Below are 20,169 nucleotides of genomic sequence, written 5' to 3'. Positions count from 1 at the left end.
CCCCGTAGAATGGCACACGCGACGCCGTTTATATCGCGCTGAAATATATCGCTGTTTCGCTTTTTATAATGAAGTGAAACGGGACAGCAATAGTAATGGGGGCTGGGATGTATTATAATTCCTCTTTTGTCTTCTTTCTTTGGTACATAGTTAAAAAAGAAATAAATCACTTGCAAAGGCGGATTAATCGCATGAAGGGATCTCTTCTAGTCAAACAACTTGTTTTTCTTAGTTATAGCCAGCTATTCCTTGTTATGGTAGAATCAATGTTTGAGAAACAGATACCGGTGTTAGGGTAGTGACAGGTTGCTAGCCCATCGCCTGAAAGAATCCCAAGTTTCAAGCTTATCCCTTAGTCGCGTTTTACGATATGCATAGGAAAGTACGGGTGTAAAAGTCACTAAATCCGCTTTTGCCATTCTTAGCAATTTTGCTTTTTGATCAATAATTTACGGTATTAACCAATAATAATACTAATTTTAGTTAACAACACAAATAATAAGACTTTAAGCCTGGGGACAGCCAGGCTTATTGACAAAAAAAAATATCATTAAAATAGTATTTTGGATACATCTTTAAAAATCTTCATCAAAATCAACCTCCATCAGATCTAAATCAATGTTTCTATCAACATTATCTTTGTCAATATTTGATATCATCGTTTCTTTACTGGTTTCATTTATACTGTGATTACATTCTTTCGATATTTTATCAATTTCATCTGTTTCATTGGCCATTTCTCTATTATGTTCATTATTTGTCTCGTCAGTTACAACTTTATCTACTTTTGTATCTTCATTATTGTTGGTAATTTCTACAAAATCAATTTCTTCATTATTTTTATTACAAACTTCTAAAACTGTACCATTTGTTTTATTAACTTTAGAATCACTATTGTCTTCATCGATGGCCATTTCTTCCTCAGTGAGATTCTTATTCTTATCCATAATATTAATTTCTTGGGTATCATCCATATCTGCATTTTTTTCATTAGTTTCTGGTCGTTTTTCTTGATCATTATCTACAAAATTGTTAATTTGATTTATGTCATCGTTATTTTTATTAATTTCTAGAGAAATGTCCTGATTATGAATCCTATCAGTTATATTATCTTGAATATTTGCTGATTTTGACGTATTTTCTGCAGTTTCTTCATATGATTTGTTTGTATCATTAGATGTTTCGAGTTTTTCATTGTCATGCCCTACTTTTATTTCGTTTTCATCATTACTCCTTTCTAATTCTTCATCAGAACTATAAATTTTATTAGAAAGACGTTGTGCTTCATCTGTTCCAGGTGAACTGTTATTTTTTTGTCTTGTATCATGAACGTCAACTGTTATCGACTCATTCACAACCAATTCTTCGCATTCATCATCTGAGCTATCTATAACATTTGCTTTCTTTTGCTTTTTCCTTGGCTCATCATTACCATGATCTACATCAAATGGTATTTCATTTACAACAGTCATTTGACTATTATCCTGTTTAGAATTAGAATCATTCTGATGATTTTCTACATGAAAAGTCACCGTATGTACAACCGTAACATTTTCATTACTCTTTATAATGGGACTTTGGTGAGTATCAATTTCGATTGTCTCCTCGTTTATGACCGTAACATTATTTTCTGCCATTTTCAGTCTCGCCAGACGTCTCTCTTCGGCAAGTTTTCTATTTCTTAGCATTCTCTCTTTCTGTTCTTCACTGATTGAAGGAGACGAAGTCGCTTTTGGCATCGAGAATGGAGATCTGAAAATTATGAAATTGTTTTTTTTTTTTTTTTTAAACTGACATTATTTACTTACTGTGTGGTTCCCTAAAAGTGATGCCATTGGAAACTACTTTACACATGGAGGCCCACTGTACATAATCACATTTTATGTATGTAAAGTAAATTTGCTTAAATCCACATTATTTCTTGGGTCTGTTGGAAGAGATTAATTTAGAAATAAAAAGAACCCATGTACTCTTGTGTCTTGTGTTTATCATTCCTATATGTTTTATTTTGTACAAGAAGTACATACATACATACATATGTTCATGTCTATATCCCTTTCGGGGTAGACAGAGCCAACAGTCTTGAAAAGACTGAATGGCCACGTTCAGCTATTTGGCTTTACGAGTATGATAGAATTGAGATTCAAATAGTGACAGGTTGCTAGCCCATCGCCTAAAAAAAGAATCCCAAGTTTGTAAGCCTATCCCTTAGTCGCCTTTTACGACATCCATGGGAAAGAGATGGAGTGGTCCTATTCTTTTTTGTATTGGTGCCGGGAACCACACGGCACTTGTACAAGAAGTGATAAATAAAAATAAATATATAAATGATTAATTAATTAAAAATAAAACAATTATAAAAATACATTGATTACTTACGGTTTGGACATAGGTGTGCTTAATCCTAATTTCTTAGCAGAGTTAGGTGCCGGTGTGGCCCTGGCTAACTCTATCTGTTGCTGTAACAGCTTGTCAAACTCATCCACCTCTGGTTGGGGTGCCTCGTCGTCGCTGGAGTCTTTTTGAACTACCACATCATCAGATATGTACTGGTCAGACCTTATTTTATGAAGATGCACCTGTATTAAAAATGAATGTATATAAACATCATGGGGAAAAGAATACATACATATGGTCACGTCTATATCCCTTGCGGGGTAGACAGAGCCAACAGTCTTGAAAAGACTGAATGGCCATGTTCAGCTATTTGGCTTAATTGTTGAATTGAGATTCAAATAGTGACAGGTTGCTAGCCCAACGCCTAAAAAAGAATCCCAAGTTTGTAAGCCTATCCCTTAGTCGCCTTCTACAACATCCATGGGAAAGAGATGGAGGGGTCCTATTCTTTTTTGTATTGGTGCCGGGAACCACACAGCACTACGGAAAAAGAATATGGAGCAAAAAAATCACTAAGTCGTGTTCTAGTGAAGGCACGGACAAAAGATAGTCGAAATGCCGCAAAAACACGGTGAGGAAAACATCGCGAGGAAACCTGCACATTCAGGAAACTAGATGTGCAACCATGATCGATGCAATATGGTTTGGTTTACCTTTATAGGTTGTGGAGATCAGATGGGAGTTGTTTCGTGTAAAAACCTGACTCACCCAATCCAGGGTCCATGGTCAAAGGCATACCCCAAGGTCTTCTCCTGAGTGGTGAGGACGCAACCCAGACTAAAGCCAGGAGGAAGAAGTGGTGTCCTATAGAAGGCAAAAAGCGGAGAGGAAGATCACTAGAGCCATGGGGAGATGACATGAGACAGGTAGCTGGTAGGACATGGTGTAGAGTGGCGGGCAAAAGACTGGAGGAGACCTTTCGCGACTGGCAAACAGATAACCAGAATATATACATATAATCAGATTTATATTCCTTGCAGGGTGTCTATAGTCTTGAAAAGACTGATAGGCCACATTCATAAAGAGAATAATACATGCAATACACACGAATACAAATTAAGTTTGTGATTTTATTTACAAGATTTTGCACGATGCTTTGCTTGCATTGGAAATTTCAGTAAAAAAATAGTCAGTCTCAAAAGGTCTATTCTACATAAAATGTGTTTACCATAACTGGCCGTTTTCTGCCTAGAGTTTCAATCTTCTTCAAACAGTCCTCGAACTGAAACTTGGGGTACAATCTGTATGCCCAATGTTCTAACTTCTTTAGAACCAGATCCAAATCTTCTTTCTCGTGACCTTTTCCTGAAATAATAAATCATAGCTATACATACAATGTCGTACAGGAGAGAAGAGATATAGGCTTCTAAACTTGTTTGTAGTCTCATCACTGTTGGCTCTGTCTACTCCGCTAGGGATATACATGGATGTGACTTATTGATGACATGAGAAAGAGATGGAATAGTCTGATGTTTTTGTGGTTAGGAAAAACATTTTGAGAAATAGAATCTGAAAACTTATACATTCATACATAAAATCACACCTTTTCCTGGAGGGGTAGGCAGACTACATCTTTCCACTTGCCATAATCTTTGCATACTTCATTCACATTGATAACTCTCTTTAAGCAAGCTTGGCAGTTTTAAGTACTCTTGATCTGACCTTTGGACATCCTTAATTTGATCAAGATATGTTTGTCTAAGCCATTCTACTCCTTTCCCTCCACACTCTCCTTATATATTTGCTTAGTCAACCTGCTTTCATTTGTCCTCTCTACAAAGACTTATAACTAGCTGAAATCATGATGACTTAGGCCTAAGTATACACAGAAATCAAACCTTTAAATTTGAAATCTTTGAAATGATCTGGTATAACTTGTATGCCTCTCGGACCCATCAGTCGAGCAGGATTTAAAATGACTCTCGGGTTAACAACACGTTTTGTTTTAACACTCGTAGGATCTACACGGCGTTTGTCTTCCTCTGAAATTTTAAAATGGCTTATTTTATAAATCAAAATATGATTTAGAAAATGTGTACTTGAAAGTACTTTGTATTATCATTTCTTCATTTCCTTAAGGTGGAATTTGTTATGCTGGTATGTCGAATGAATTTTCTTACCTGCTTCATCTTCTTTTTCACTATCCTCATTGCTATCTTCCCCAGACTGTGCGGCTGGTTGTTCATCAAACTCATCGCCTTCAATTACACGCTCTAACTCCTGAGCCTCACCAGCCTCATCTTCCAGGAACACATCTTCGAGAAGAGACATTATTAACAAAATAAATATCAAAATTACACCTAAAAAAGCATATAACTAAATTATATGTAGGTAATTCAATCAAAACCAGAAGCAAATTCTATTTCAGTGTTTTCATTTTTTGACTGACATTTCGTTTGGCGGGAAAATAAAGTAAACCGTTCGAAAATTGTGATTTTGCATTACGAGATTTTAAAGTGGTAATAGTTTTAAAATTAATACTTGAATTTTTTTTTATTCAATTGGTAACATAGGATTAATTACTAATATTTTTTGTGATACCCAAATCGTGCCTAACCCAAACTAATTTGGTATAAAGTTGAGATTTTATTAATCTTTGAAATAAAGTAAGGTTTAGAAACGGATCATTCATAGGGACGTATCTACCTACTAATGTACAAATCGAATATAGTAACATAATCAAATGCTGCAATTTATGGCCAATAACTATAACTTTTATTAATCGGTTAGGTTTGGAAAGTTTTACGGGTTAGTAATAAAAACACAAGACGTATTTTATAAGAGTGTAGTAGTAGTAGTAGTTATAGAAATGAAAGACAACCATTACAATATTTAGTATGTACTTATGAACGATTTTTTCATTTGCATAGACCTAGTTATCACTTAAATATTTTTTTCACTGACTCGCTGCAATTCAATGGTAATTAATTCTTCTTATCACATTAACGATTGCAGAATTAAGGGATTTTTTTTTCAAATTTCACTTCAAAATTAGTCAAAATAGTAACATCGATCTCTAATGAATGATGTGTTAATGGGACATAGTTAAATAATTAAAGCTTTGTTTTCAATTGATCATTAGGAAATTTAAGCGTATAAAGAAATGAAAGACAACCATTACAACATTTAGAATTTATGAATTATTTTTTTCATTTGCATAGACCTATTACTTAAATATACTTTTCACCAACTCGCTGCAATTCAATGGTAATTAATTCTTCAGATTATCGATTGCAGAATTAAGGGAGAGAATAAGTTAAATTTCACTTCAAAATTAGTCAAAATTGTAACATCGATCTCTAATGAATGATGTGTTAATGGCACATAGTTAAAAAATTAGTAAGATCATTAGTAAATTAACCTAATTAATAAAGGTTCATTTGGCTAATTTTTGCTTAATTATAACATAAAATAACAGTTTAAATTAATTTTCAAAAGCAATGGAGACTTTAAATAGTTTTGCTATCGACAAATTATCTATCATTACAAAATATTCAGTTATTTTTACTGCAGTGATTTATAGTGACGTTTAGCTCACTGTTGTACTAATATTCATTTTACTGTCGGTTTATTTCCTTTCCAAATCAAATAATTTTGACTTTGATTAAAGAACTGGCCATTCTTTAAAATTGACTTGTATTATTTACGATTCAACATTCGGTCGACACACAACACTAGTAAGTCACGTGACCAGCTTGCGTTTGAGAGCGCATTCACAGGTATGAAAATCAGTAAATTCTATAATAATTTAGTTTAGTTTACGGATTTACAGTAGAAATAAGGTAATATTTATTATAATTGCAGTATTATGTGATAAAGTGTGTGTATAAAAGGTGTGATTCGGTGTTGTGGACGATAATTTCGTCAACAAAGACTGTCATTTTGATACCAAGAATGGTGCTTCAAGAATGGCGTCCCCCACATGTGCCGCTGGCCTATAGAATTTCGTCTGGGATGTGCTAAAATCTGATGACGTGAGCTGTTGTAATGGCGAGAAAAAGTGCATAAGACAGGTTTTAGCTTCGGTTCCGGTGGAAATAGCAATGTTTTGTGGGACACCTGTTTATGCCCTTGTTATCCGTTTGTAATGATTCATTGTACAGGTTTATGCGAAAAGTGGCGAAATATATCCTCCCTTGTAGAATTTAGTGGCGGTTGTTTTGTTTCTTTGCGGTCTGTAGTGGTTTTTTGGGCGTTGTCATTGAGTGTAACCATTTACAAAGGCGCGATCCGCCCAAACGGTTTGTTTACTCATTTGACGCTTTCTTTGCCGGTTACATCGCTTCTCGAAATTTTTTGTACTTCCCAATAACGTGTTTAATGCAACTTCCTTTTGATTATTGTTGTCTACCTGTAATTAATTGATAGACCTAATCTTTGTATGTAAGCACCTCCCTATTATTATGATAGTGGATAAACATCGTCAAACAGCTGTATTTGTTTTTGCGTACATTGACCTGCAAAGCATTACGTTATGTATGTAATTTTGTTTTGATGATATTAGTATTATTGTAAAAATACAATCTTCAATCCTTACCTCAAGTTTCTTCTCCCAAGGCTCTTGGGGATATCACTTATCTTTCCTCAAATTTTCCTTCATTGCTAGTGACACCTCATATGTAGCTAGCTAGTCAATGGAGTTAAGTGTCTTCTATTTAGTGTCGTCTTTTTTCTGTAATTTTTTTAAGCTGACCAAGGTAAAGGCTAACTTGAGATTTTTCTTGTAGGCAATGGGCTGTCACTATTTGAACTCAATTCCATCGTTTTGTCATACAGCTGAACAGAATATGTTAGATATATTTTCAAAATTGGACACATGGTATCACTTATTGATGTCACTTAACTGAAATCTAATTACGTCTACTACCGCTTCCAAAGGGCATGTTTAGAAGAAGCGCCAGAACAAACTACACTGCAGCATTTTACAAATACATACATATAGATCTCTTCAATCTAAATCATGAAAAAATGCACTTGTCTTCATTAAAAAAAAAAGAGAAAAACACATACTTTATTTGAATTTGAATTTTTTGAATTTTGAACTACTTTCTAATGCCGAGAGTTTGATGTATGCCTAAAATGTATAGATAAGAACAGACAAAAGCATTTTCAATTTAATCACTCGTTGCAATTATACCCTTCTCAAGGAACTTACGAGGAGACTATCATTTGCAAATAGTTACATCTCAGCTCTCCACAATGTAAGGCATCCTTATAAGCACATATTGTGAAAGGGTTTTAACTTTTAATCATTGGAAAAGCATGTAGTTTTTATCTTATCATCCTAATCAAATAAAAACATGAGGGGATAATGAGTCTGGGTCAAACAGTTTCTCATAATACACATGCTATTTATGACATTTTTATGTTTATAGTTTGCTCATGTTAAAACTGAATGGTTTGGTCATGTGGCGAGGATGAATGAAAGTATGTTGAGTAAGAAAACGGGACTGGTGAGTGAGGGAGGCCTATACGAATGTATCTTGATAAAATTGGAGAGGTTTTGGCAAAAGATCAGTTCCCGAAATTGTCAAGCTTGCATGAAGAGAGTTATGAATGTAAATGAAGCGAAATAAGTATGCAGGGATCATGCCAAGTGGAAATATGTATTCTCCGCTTGCATACATGTTTATATGTAAACAGTAAAGAGGTTGATGCTACGGAGTAATATAATAATTTTTATTATGTTCATAACGCTTGTCACACTTTCTATCACGCCTCCTATCTCAGGTCTGCTGGAAGAGATTTCTTTTTGTTTCTTGTAATAATTATCAGTCTCGATGTTTTCTGTTTACATAAATTAGTAAATAAATAAATAAATTGAAGTTACCACAAATTGATGTGTTAACTATGTACACTTTGTATAAGATACTCGTAGTATGATTGCATAGAATTCATAGAAGGCAAGAAATGGCGAATAGGACCTTTATGTCCTCAGTTAAGAGCTAACTCTTAGTAGAAGTAAAAACTAATAGAAAATGGAACAAGCAACATTCCTTTATGTTGATCACTAAAAAATAATGTCTTACGTGAAACCTTATGTTTAAAGTGTGCTCCTGGGATGGGAATGCACAATGATGAGTGATTGCAAAAGAGTTATCATCTCTGTGGCAGATAGCAAATAAAAAAAACATAGGTTTTTTTTTAAATAATTTGTGGCAAAGGCAGTGCAGAATCCATGCACATGTTGTATTTTGCATATCTTTTGCACTTAAGTTACTTATTGTTCCCTCTAGCTCTTACATTTAAATTTACTGACGATTGGGTAACTGGTTAGCAGGGTTATGGAAGATTTCAGGCTTGGCTCACTTATTTTCTGACCTTATTTATTTATTTTATGACTACAATTGTGGTCATGGAATTATATATGGTCTTCTAGCAGAAAGTAAAAAGTTTGTTATTAGAGTACTGAATGTAGATTAAGTGATTTTGCACTTGCTATTATTCTTGTATTGTATACTTTTGCATTATCCACATTCATCAATCTTTTCACGCAGGCTCTCATTGGTATAAGTTTTTAACCAACAAAGAGCCTGTATAAAAAGATTTAAATTCAAATTAAATTCAAATTCAAAATTCAAATCCAAAAGTTAAAAGTTTAAAGTGTCTTTTAACTTTAGAGAACTCTGTATCTTCCATCAGAACAACCTCAATTTTTGTACATTCAACTACATACATATGTATGTCTATTTGTCCACAGCTGCTTGTAAATAGAGGCTGTAAATATACACATAGCAAGTAACGATGAGTTTGGGAGCGCGCGCCACCAAAGGTGGTGCGAAGGCGGGCAAGGAGGGCAAGCACCCGCCGGAGAAGACCAAGGGCACAGAGAAACCCCAGCCTAAGGAGAAGGTTAAGCCACAGGTGAGAAAACTATGGATTTTTAAAGGTTCTTTTTAAAATATTTGCTCGTGGGTCTCGGGTAATGTTGATGTCTTGATTATTAGATCTTCCTTTTACACTTTCAATGCCCACAATTTTTAAACGGCTCAACCGATTTTGATCAAACATATCTAAAAACATATCTACTACCAAGTATATCACCTATATACCAAAAAAATAAATAAAATTAAAATCGTATCATCCGTTTGTGGACCTATGATAGACACGTCAAATTTATAACACACCTCTTTTTCCGTCAAAGGTTAATTGTACTAATGTTTGTTGTCGCAGGCCACCACAGAACAACTCCGCATGGCACACATGATCGATCGTAAAAGCGAGGATGCCTCCGACGTTCGCAGAATGGTGAGTAAGGGATAAGAATTCTGTAACGTTGACATCGTGTTAGTGATACTGTTTTTGTTTGTAATTCATGCCTTTATAACGCTTGAATTTAACATTGGTGGCTTATAATGTGAACGTAATATTTGAACGTAGTATTGACGGCTTCTGTGGCGCAGCGGTGTTGCCCTTGTCTGTGACACCGGAGGTCCCGGGTTCGAATCTCGGTCAGGGTATGATGAGGAAAGAACTTTTCTGATTGGTCTGGGTCTTGGATGTTTATCTGTATAAGTATTTATCTATAAAATATAGTATCGTTGAGTTAGTATCTCGTAACATAAGTCTCGAGTTTACTTCGAGGCTAACTCAATCTGTGTAATTTGTCCCGTATGTATACATTTATTTATTATAATATGCGTGAGCAGTGCGCGTGGAGGGACAGGTTCAAATCCAGGTTCAAAAACTTCCATGTACCAATCATCGTCAGCTAACCGGCAAATTCCGGCAACTCTGGACCTGACCATGATCTAATACGGGTTAGGTTCTGCAAATATTGCGGAGGTCAGATGGGAATCGCTTAGTGTAAAATCCTGACTGACTCAGACGATCCAGGATTATGGTCAGAGGCGCACCCCGGGCTCCTCTCCACAGATAAGGATGGAACCGTAATTAACGTTGTGAGGAAGAATAACGCTCATTACTAATGCTAGAATTTTGAATAATCTTTAGACAGACATTCAGAAATGTCAGCAAAACTTGTTTGAAGGTAATTTCTGATTTTTAACCGCCTTCAAAAAATTTTGATGGTTCTCAGTTTGACCTGTATGTTTATATATGACCGCCGTTATCTCGCGTTTCGCTGAACCGATTTTGATGCAGTTTTCAGGAAAGTGTTTGTTACATTTAGGAGAACATACACATACATACATAAAATTTAGGAGGATTTAGAAATTTAACCGATTAAAAAAAAAGGAGTATATCGATTTGAGGCGGTTATGATTTTACGAAAGTTATTGGCTTCGCGTTAATGGTTATACGTCAGCCATCTTTCTCTTTGGATTTGGTTAAGTAAATGGTTGAAAAGTAATGTTATTTCATTATGCACGTGCGACAATGTGGGAGCCTATTGTTCCTTGGGAAACTTTGATCACTCGTATGATAGGAATATTAACTTATTTTTACTATGTTTTATTGTTGAAATGAAAGTTTATGTATACTTAAGTTTTATTATTTAACTAGATTGCCCGCGACTTCGTCCGCGTGGAATAGTATTTTGGGCATCATTGAAGCCCTCAAGGATGAATAATTTTTCCCGTTTTTTTTCACATTTTCCATTATTTTTCAATTCGAACCAGTAGTTCCTGACATAAGCGCGTTCAAACAAACAAACTCTTCAGCTTTATAATATTTACTTAAATTATAAAGCTGAAGAGTTTGTTTGTTTCTTCTAGATGTAGTTGTAGATAATTGTCATATCATTTGGTTGCACGACATTGGTTGACGTAAAATAAATTACTTAAAACTAAGTTTTCTGCTGCTTCCAAAGCGTAAGTGCATAAGAAACCGTAACAAGCTGCACTGCAGCATTTTCTTCAATAACGTGAAATTCTGATGTAAGACGCGAATAATTCATTTCCTCATCAGGTGTTAGAGTTGATGGAGATGACCTGTCGCACTGAAGAGGAAGTCTGTTCAGCACTACACGATTCCGACAACGATTTGGAAGCGGCTTGCAATCTACTCCTGGAAGATGCTCAGCGGATACAGGTGAGTAATACTACGGCCCCTGTGGCGCAGCGGTGGTGCGCTTGTCTGCGACACCGCAGGTACCGGGTTCGAATCCCGGCCAGGGCGTGTTGAGAAACGATCTTTCTCCGTTTGGCCTGGGGTCTTGGATGTTTATCCTTATATGTATTTATTACCTACTAGAGGCCGCCCGTGACTTCGTCCGCATGGAAAATCAATCCCGCGGGAACTCTGGGATAAAAAGTAGCCTATGTGTTATTCTGGGTCTTCAGCTACCTACATACCAAATTTCATGGTAATCGGTTCAGTAGTTTTTGCGTGAAAGAGTAACAAACATCCATACATCCATACAAACTTTCGCCTTTATAATAGTAGTAGGATAGGATAGAATGTAGTATCGTTGAGTTAGTATCTCGTAACACGAGTTTCGAATTTAATGCAATGTGTATATGTATAATTAATACATATCATCACGTCTATATCCCTTACGGGGTAGACAGAGCCAACAGTCTTGAAAAGACCGAGAGGCCACGACGTGAAAAGAAATAAATTAAAATATTTTTTTAAAATAAATAAATATTTTTTTAACAACAGGGTGAATGGCAGACAAGCGAGAAGAAAAAGAAGAAGCCGCCAGCTGCTGCCGGGAACGGGGAAGTGGACGCGGCGCCCGCCCGCGAGCCGCGCGAGAGATCCGGGCCCCGGCCGCGTGGGTTTATTTGTCTTACACACACACACACATACACATACATACATATGGCCATGTCTATATCCCTTGCGGGGTAGACAGAGCCCTGCCCCTTAAGACTGTTGGCTCTGTCTCCCCCGCAAAGGAAATACATGTGATTTGTTTGTATGTATAAAATGTATTTAATCAATGAACACCATTAGAAAAACATGAAATAAATATAAAAGTGCTTAGGAGAGTGTAGATTTTTGGTTGGTTGTTGGTTGTATCCTTTACCTGTGGATGTCGTTAAATGTGATTAAGGAATACTTTTGTATATATACTTGGGATGGATATTTGTAATGTTTACGTTGTTGAAGCAAATGTTGCAGTGCAATTTGTTATCGTTTTTTCTGCATCGACGCTTTGGAAGCGGTAGTAAACTTAGTTTTAAGTAATTTATTTGACGTCAACCAATGTTGTGGAACCAAAAGATATGAAAATTATTAAGTGCTAAGAAGTGTCTCATAATAATGAATAAAAGTTTTGGATTTGAATTGCTGTACCCCGCATGGGATAAAGACGTGATTGATGATAACTTTTGCGTACCTACAGGTCGCGGCGAGGGCGAGGGAGGGCGCGGGGCGCGCGGCCGGGGCTCCGTGCGGGGCGCGCGCGGAGCCCGGGGCGCGGGGCGCGGCGGCCGGCGGGGGGGCGCGCCCCGGGCCCGCGGCGCGCGACACGCCGCCGACTGGGGCGACAGCAACCACACGGCTGACGGTGAGCTGTCTTGTTTCACTTCTCTCTTGTAAAAATATATCTATATCTGCTAACTAGCTGTCCCGGCAAAAATTGTTTTGCCATATAAATAATTTTTAAGTCATTTCTAGTTTAAAGAAAATGTGGACAACCATTATCACCAGAGATCGGAATAGGTAGATTGATTTTATGTACTTGCATCATGAATTACCATAGAAAGCATAACATGGATAAGCCTCTTTTCCAGGATTCCATTTCAGTACTTACACTTACAGTAAACTACATTGTCCGCGGGTAACATAGGACTACAATTTACGTGAAAGAAGTCGAGGGAAACAGCTACATATATTCTTCATCCCACTTGTAAAAATTCCGAAAAAATCTTAATAATTTACAAATCCCGCAATCCCGGTGGCATGTCCATATTAATATATACGTTTTAGTTCATTGACCCCAATTCAATCTACCTATTCCGATCTTTGATTATCACTGAGGAGTATGGAAAGTAGATGTTGGCCGATTTTTAAATCTACTCAATATGCTCACAAAATTTCATGACAATCGGTCATGCCGTTTCGAAGGAGTACAGGAATGAATGACACGAGAATTTTATATATAAGAAGATTATAATCAATTACCATATTAATGTTTATATAGCTATACTATCGCATTGGAATAGCCTGTAAAAGATAGTGTTAGAATGATAAATAAATTAATAAGTACTTGTTAGATTGTGTCTTTGGGTCAGGTGTTCATCAATTCATTATATTTATTTAAATATCTTCGTAGAATGTCATATATTACGATTCTACATATACGAATTCATTAACATATTGTAGCGGCCGTTCTGGTAGGTCGGTCAGAATTCAATTCAATTCTAATTCAAAATTCGTTTATTTCCTCTTTTCAAAGATCAATGCTTAAGCTAACTTAACTAGACCCTCGGCCCGTTCACATATAAATAACAAGAGATACAGACGAGATATATATGTATGGTTTGTTTGTCATCAGGTGGCAATATGGGCGACACGTTCCCCGCAACAGAAGACTGGGACAACGAGGAGTGGTCAGGGTCACTGTCCGATACCAAGGTCAGTTTGTGCATATTAATATTTTATAAATTATACTAGTTTTAATCTGCAACTGCGCTGGTGCAACCTACAAAAGAAAACAGGTTTTTTTTTGCAAATATCACGGGAACTATAGTTTTTACCTGGATGAATAGAAATCCAGACTTTTAATTGAATATTAGCAAAAAGTATCCACTAATGGCGCTGTAATCTAAGAGTACCTGGGTGACTGAGCTGATTTTCTGACGTCAAAATCCGTCTCCGGTGGCTTATACTATTGAGCCAAAAGTGAGCGCGCGCGCCATCTTATATATGGAAAAATGACCTGAGACTGGGAAAGGGAACCAGTTAAATTGTTTTTTAACCCCCTTATGCACCTATATTTCATATTTCAACGAAATCGTTTGAGCCGTTTTCGAGAACGCCAGTACGAATATATTTATTTATATATTTGCAAATGTTGCTAGTTTAATAGTATAGGATTATTTATAAATAACATTAAACAACGTCACAGTTTAAAATCAGTTACATTTTTGACCACTGCATCATCTCCACCCATAAATGTGATCGTGCCATGATATAGTACAGTGCCATATGCGCCCGCAGGTGTTCACGCCCAGCAGCGGCGCGGCGCAGGCGGCGGGCGCGGCGCCGGCGCAGGCGGCTGCGGTAACGATGCTCATTTATTTGTTGCTTGTTGCCCGCGACTTTGCTCGCGTTTGCAAAACCCATTGTTGAAATTCCTCAATTTTTAACAAAGTTATTTAATTTCTTAATAATTATTTCTTATTGACCAATATGAATATAAAGTTACTATTTGCAGTATATTTGACATAACAATATCGTCGTTTTATTTAGAGTAAATGTGTGACTTATGTATAATATTATAATATTTGCATGGTATAGTTAATTGTTTATCAGGAGCAAAATATATGTTTTATGCTACACCTTTTGTAAACCCTTATCAAAAGAAAATTGAGATTCTCTTCTATTCTATTTAGTAGTTGTTTCTAGAATATAAGAGGTTCTATGATCTTTTAATTATATTTGTGGGGAAATTTCCTTGACTTTTTCAAGTTGCATAAAATCATAAATGAAGCAAAACAAATACATTATGGCACTAATAATACCAATTTATGTCCGGGATTCTGCCCGCATGAAATAATCCAGTCTTTTTCCATACTTCACATATAAATATATGCAAAATTTAATGAAAATCACTACAACAGTTTTACTGTGAAGTAATAACAAAGAAACTTACTTTCACGATAATAATATTAGTTGAGATGGCATTGTTATAAATTATAGGGATAATATCATGGACAATGGATCAGTGAGTCTGTAGCGGGAGCGATGATTGGGGCTCGACCGCCACAAAGAGAAGATATATGCTCCAATCCGTGAAATCTTTGTAATCGCGATTTAGACTCTCCGCTGCTTTTGGTTGAGCGCGTCATTCCCTTCGCTGTCATTGACAATTGGTGTGTGACACCAGTGAAGTCAATCCAGGTGTGGTTCTGACCTCGGTCATTTGTTACCCATTACAGGAAGACTGGGACTCGCCGCCCGCCAACGGCCCTACTGCGGACCACATACCCACGTACACATACCACAACGCTCACCATACTATTATTGACGTGAGTTTTTGATTTATTTTTATAGGTATTTGTCACTATTTGAATCTCAATTCTGTTATAAAGCTGCTGAATGTCGCCTTTCAGTCTTGACAAGAGAGTTGAGTTTGTCTACCCCACAATATATATATAGGCGTGATTATATGAATGAATGAATTTCTAGGAACAAATGACGTGGCATTTCAGTCTTGACAAGACTGTTGGGTGTGTCTACCCCTAGTGGATATAGACGTAATTATATGTGTATATGTTTGAATGTAATACATACGTACATATAGTCACGTCTATATCCCTTGCGGGGTAGACAGAGCAAACAGTCTTAAAAAGACTGATAGGCTACGTTCAGCTGTGCGATTTAATAAAAGAATTGAGATTCAAATAGTGACAGGATTCTAGCACATCGCCTAAAAAAAGAATCCCAAGTTTATAAGCCTATCTCTTGGTCGCCTTTTACGACATCTATGTGAAATAGATGGAGTGGTCCTATTATTATTGTATTGGTGCCAGGAACCACACGTCACTATGTATGTAATGACGCTCTTATATATCAAATTTTTGTTTTTGTAATTGTGTATAAAAATAACGATAAATATTTCCTTACAGCAAATAAACTCTGCAAATAACCACACGGCGGCGGCTGTAGCGGCCGTGGCGTCCGCCACGCAGCCCGCGGCCTCCGCCAAGGAGGACACCTTCCACGCTCACCATCACCAGGTGATTATGTCACATTATTATACATACATACATAAATACATAAAATCACGCCTCTTTCCCGGAGGGGTAAGCAGAGACTACCTCTTTCCACTTGCCACGATCTCTGCATAACTTCCTTCGCTTCATCCACATTGATAACTCTCTTCATGCAAGCTCGGCGGTTTCGGGTACTTTTGACCTGACCCTTTACCAGGACGTCCTTAATTTGATCAAGATACGTTCGTCTAGGTCTTCCCACTTCGACCTTTCCACCCTCTTCTTGTATATCTGCTATTTATGATTCAAAATGCCAACATTTTTTATTCATTATTATAGGACACTTCATATCGCTTAATAATAGTCAAATCTTTTGGTTTCACAACATTGGTTGACGTCAAATAAATTACTTAAACTTAAGTTTATTGCCGCTTCCAAGCCGTCAGTGCAGAAGAAGCGGTAACAAACTACGCACTCCGAACATGATTCGGCAATGATCACCGGAAGATTGGTAGAACCATGAGTGGTGTTGGGATAGATATCACATCTCTCACAGGGTAGACAGAGCCAACAACTATCGCCTATTGGAAACATTGGAATGCGCATGACATTCCAGTCTTTTTGTGCTAAATTCGTTCGTATTTCTTTTTTACTACGCTTTTATTAGCTTGGGTTGTATGTATGTATGTAAGTATGTATGTATGTATCGGAATCTTTGAGCTTAATTTTCACTGGTTTCTAAACGTCTGATCAACTTGGAACTTTTCACACGTATCAAGGACCGATGACAATGCAATATGTTGATAAGAGTTTTTTAAATCACATAACAATCTCGTTGTTACAGCCAATGGGAATGTCGGGCAGCCTGTCGGCGGCCCAGTCGCAGTACCTGTCGTCGCTGACGGCCGCGGCGCAGCGGCACGAGCACACGTACCACTACCCCGCCTACCACGACGGCAGGAAGCAGCGGGCGCGCCTGCCGCCGCCCAGCAAGGTACTGTACAGACAGACACACACACACACACAGACACCACGGCAACAGTACACACGTACCACTACCCCGCCTACCACGACGGCAGGAAGCAGCGGGCGCGCCTGCCGCCGCCCAGCAAGGTACTGTACAGACAGACACACACACACACACAGACACCACGGCAACAGTACACACGTACCACTACCCCGCCTACCACGACGGCAGGAAGCAGCGGGCGCGCCTGCCGCCGCCCAGCAAGGTACTGTACAGACAGACACACACACACACACAGACACCACGGCAACAGTACACACGTACCACTACCCCGCCTACCACGACGGCAGGAAGCAGCGGGCGCGCCTGCCGCCGCCCAGCAAGGTACTGTACAGACAGACACACACACACACACAGACACCACGGCAACAGTACACACGTACCACTACCCCGCCTACCACGACGGCAGGAAGCAGCGGGCGCGCCTGCCGCCGCCCAGCAAGGTACTGTACAGACAGACACACACACACACACAGACACCACGGCAACAGTACACACGTACCACTACCCCGCCTACCACGACGGCAGGAAGCAGCGGGCGCGCCTGCCGCCGCCCAGCAAGGTACTGTACAGACAGACACACACACACACACAGACACCACGGCAACAGTACACACGTACCACTACCCCGCCTACCACGACGGCAGGAAGCAGCGGGCGCGCCTGCCGCCGCCCAGCAAGGTACTGTACAGACAGACACACACACACACACAGACACCACGGCAACAGTACACACGTACCACTACCCCGCCTACCACGACGGCAGGAAGCAGCGGGCGCGCCTGCCGCCGCCCAGCAAGGTACTGTACAGACAGACACACACACACACACAGACACCACGGCAACAGTACACACGTACCACTACCCCGCCTACCACGACGGCAGGAAGCAGCGGGCGCGCCTGCCGCCGCCCAGCAAGGTACTGTACAGACAGACACACACACACACACAGACACCACGGCAACAGTACACACGTACCACTACCCCGCCTACCACGACGGCAGGAAGCAGCGGGCGCGCCTGCCGCCGCCCAGCAAGGTACTGTACAGACAGACACACACACACACACAGACACCACGGCAACAGTACACACGTACCACTACCCCGCCTACCACGACGGCAGGAAGCAGCGGGCGCGCCTGCCGCCGCCCAGCAAGGTACTGTACAGACAGACACACACACACACACAGACACCACGGCAACAGTACACACGTACCACTACCCCGCCTACCACGACGGCAGGAAGCAGCGGGCGCGCCTGCCGCCGCCCAGCAAGGTACTGTACAGACAGACACACACACACACACAGACACCACGGCAACAGTACACACGTACCACTACCCCGCCTACCACGACGGCAGGAAGCAGCGGGCGCGCCTGCCGCCGCCCAGCAAGGTACTGTACAGACAGACACACACACACACACAGACACCACGGCAACAGTACACACGTACCACTACCCCGCCTACCACGACGGCAGGAAGCAGCGGGCGCGCCTGCCGCCGCCCAGCAAGGTACTGTACAGACAGACACACACACACACACACACACAGACAGTAAAAATGTTACGTTACTTAAGATACAAGACAATAGTCTGAACAATATCAAAACCTAGGAATATACGGAGATCTATAGGATTTGTGTAATTTTTTCGCAACGATCGATTGATTGATTGATGTGTTCCCGTTTCAGATCCCGTCGTCGGCGGTGGAGATGCCCGGCGGCGGGGAGTCCTCGTCGGCCATGTTCCTGGACGTGCAGTTCGGGGCTCTCTCGCCCGACACGCTGGACGCCGGCCAGCCGCACGAGGAGGACGCCCACCCCGCCCACAGCCACACGGTGAGACCGCCCGCCGGCGAGGAGGACGCCCACCCCGCCCACAGCCACACGGTGAGACCGCCCGCCGGCGAGGAGGACGCCCACCCCGCCCACAGCCACACGGTGAGACCGCCCGCCGGCGAGGAGGACGCCCACCCCGCCCACAGCCACACGGTGAGACCGCCCGCCGGCGAGGAGGACGCCCACCCCGCCCACAGCCACACGGTGAGACCGCCCGCCGGCGAGGAGGACGCCCACCCCGCCCACAGCCACACGGTGAGACCGCCCGCCGGCGAGGAGGACGCCCACCCCGCCCACAGCCACACGGTGAGACCGCCCGCCGGCGAGGAGGACGCCCACCCCGCCCACAGCCACACGGTGAGACCGCCCGCCGGCGAGGAGGACGCCCACCCCGCCCACAGCCACACGGTGAGACCGCCCGCCGGCGAGGAGGACGCCCACCCCGCCCACAGCCACACGGTGAGACCGCCCGCCGGCGAGGAGGACGCCCACCCCGCCCACAGCCACACGGTGAGACCGCCCGCCGGCGAGGAGGACGCCCACCCCGCCCACAGCCACACGGTGTTACCTTAACAGCTTCTAAAAGTCCACTGCTGGGCTAAAGCCTCCCCAGAAATGGGGGGATTTTACCCACAGTCGACCACGCTGGGCAGCCGGGTTGGATCGCAGTGTCTATTCATTCTGGACTATGTTTTCCGTGGAAGTGTTTTTATTTACATTTTTGATAATCTATAGCCGCTCCCCCCACCGATAAAATGGTACGTTTTTTTTCTTCTCATCATCTAACCTTCGCAACTCCATAGGTCTCTATGACGCTCGCGTAAATTCCAATTAAGCCTCGTGGGCTGCCCTACTATTATTTCAGTTGTTTATATATAACACACATACATACATATGGTCACGTCTATATCCCTTGCGGGGTAGACAGATAGGTTTAGGTTTAAAGACATTTATTCTCATTAAGACAAGTTGTCACTTACATAAGAACCCAAATTACTATTTACAATAACATTACAGAGACAGAGCCAACAGTATTGAAAAGACTGAATGGCCACGATCAGCTAAACGTTGAACTGAATGAAATTTGGCCTAATGATAAAATTGAGATTCAAATAG

The 20,169-nt window shown here is 40.4% G+C and overlaps 2 protein-coding genes across 5 annotated transcripts in view; one reads left to right on the top strand and one right to left on the bottom strand.

The window, feature by feature from the left end:
* Positions 1-53: 53 nt before the first annotated feature.
* LOC106131738 (homeobox protein 2) lies at positions 54-4,774 on the bottom strand. Its single transcript, XM_013330928.2, has 5 exons — positions 4,518-4,774; positions 4,236-4,379; positions 3,566-3,702; positions 2,380-2,579; positions 54-1,752 (listed from the first exon to the last, which is right to left on the bottom strand). The coding sequence occupies exons 1-5, from the start codon at positions 4,666-4,668 to the stop codon at positions 576-578; spliced, it is 1,809 nt and encodes a 602-aa protein (XP_013186382.1). The 5' UTR covers positions 4,669-4,774; the 3' UTR covers positions 54-575.
* A 1,266-nt stretch (positions 4,775-6,040) lies between these two features.
* The window catches only part of LOC106131718 (protein lingerer), a 36,825-nt gene continuing 22,696 nt past the window's right edge, over positions 6,041-20,169 (top strand). For 2 of the 4 annotated variants that reach the window (XM_060951784.1, XM_060951781.1), the window contains exons 1-12: positions 6,041-6,116; positions 9,098-9,261; positions 9,571-9,645; positions 11,266-11,388; positions 11,962-12,076; positions 12,650-12,814; positions 13,802-13,884; positions 14,470-14,532; positions 15,411-15,500; positions 16,101-16,211; positions 17,032-17,181; positions 18,907-19,053. In XM_060951784.1, the coding sequence (XP_060807767.1) occupies positions 9,142-9,261; positions 9,571-9,645; positions 11,266-11,388; positions 11,962-12,076; positions 12,650-12,814; positions 13,802-13,884; positions 14,470-14,532; positions 15,411-15,500; positions 16,101-16,211; positions 17,032-17,181; positions 18,907-19,053 (1,242 nt within the window). In that variant the 5' untranslated portion in view covers positions 6,041-6,116; positions 9,098-9,141. Of the gene's footprint in view, positions 6,180-9,097; positions 9,262-9,570; positions 9,646-11,265; positions 11,389-11,961; positions 12,077-12,649; positions 12,815-13,801; positions 13,885-14,469; positions 14,533-15,410; positions 15,501-16,100; positions 16,212-17,031; positions 17,182-18,906; positions 19,054-20,169 lie in introns of all 4 variants that reach the window. The other 2 variants (XM_060951783.1, XM_060951782.1) reach the window with 2 other exon arrangements.

The sequence above is a fragment of the Amyelois transitella genome, chromosome 26, assembly GCF_032362555.1.
Source record: "Amyelois transitella isolate CPQ chromosome 26, ilAmyTran1.1, whole genome shotgun sequence".
NCBI lineage: Eukaryota > Metazoa > Arthropoda > Insecta > Lepidoptera > Pyralidae > Amyelois > Amyelois transitella.
This window is presented reverse-complemented; position numbering and strand designations above follow the sequence as displayed.

What these genes read in the sequence shown, in the direction of transcription:
- LOC106131738 (XM_013330928.2), bottom strand. Translation starts at nt 4,668, where the DNA reads ATGTCTCTTCTCGAAGATGTGTTCCTGGAAGATGAGGCTGGTGAGGCT. An exon ending in TGAAAAAGAAGATGAAGCAG is followed by an intron (nt 4,380 to 4,517) that starts GTAAGAAAATTC and finishes TTAAAATTTCAG; the next exon opens with AGGAAGACAAACGCCGTGTA. An exon ending in CAAAGATTTCAAATTTAAAG is followed by an intron (nt 3,703 to 4,235) that starts GTTTGATTTCTG and finishes TTATTATTTCAG; the next exon opens with GAAAAGGTCACGAGAAAGAA.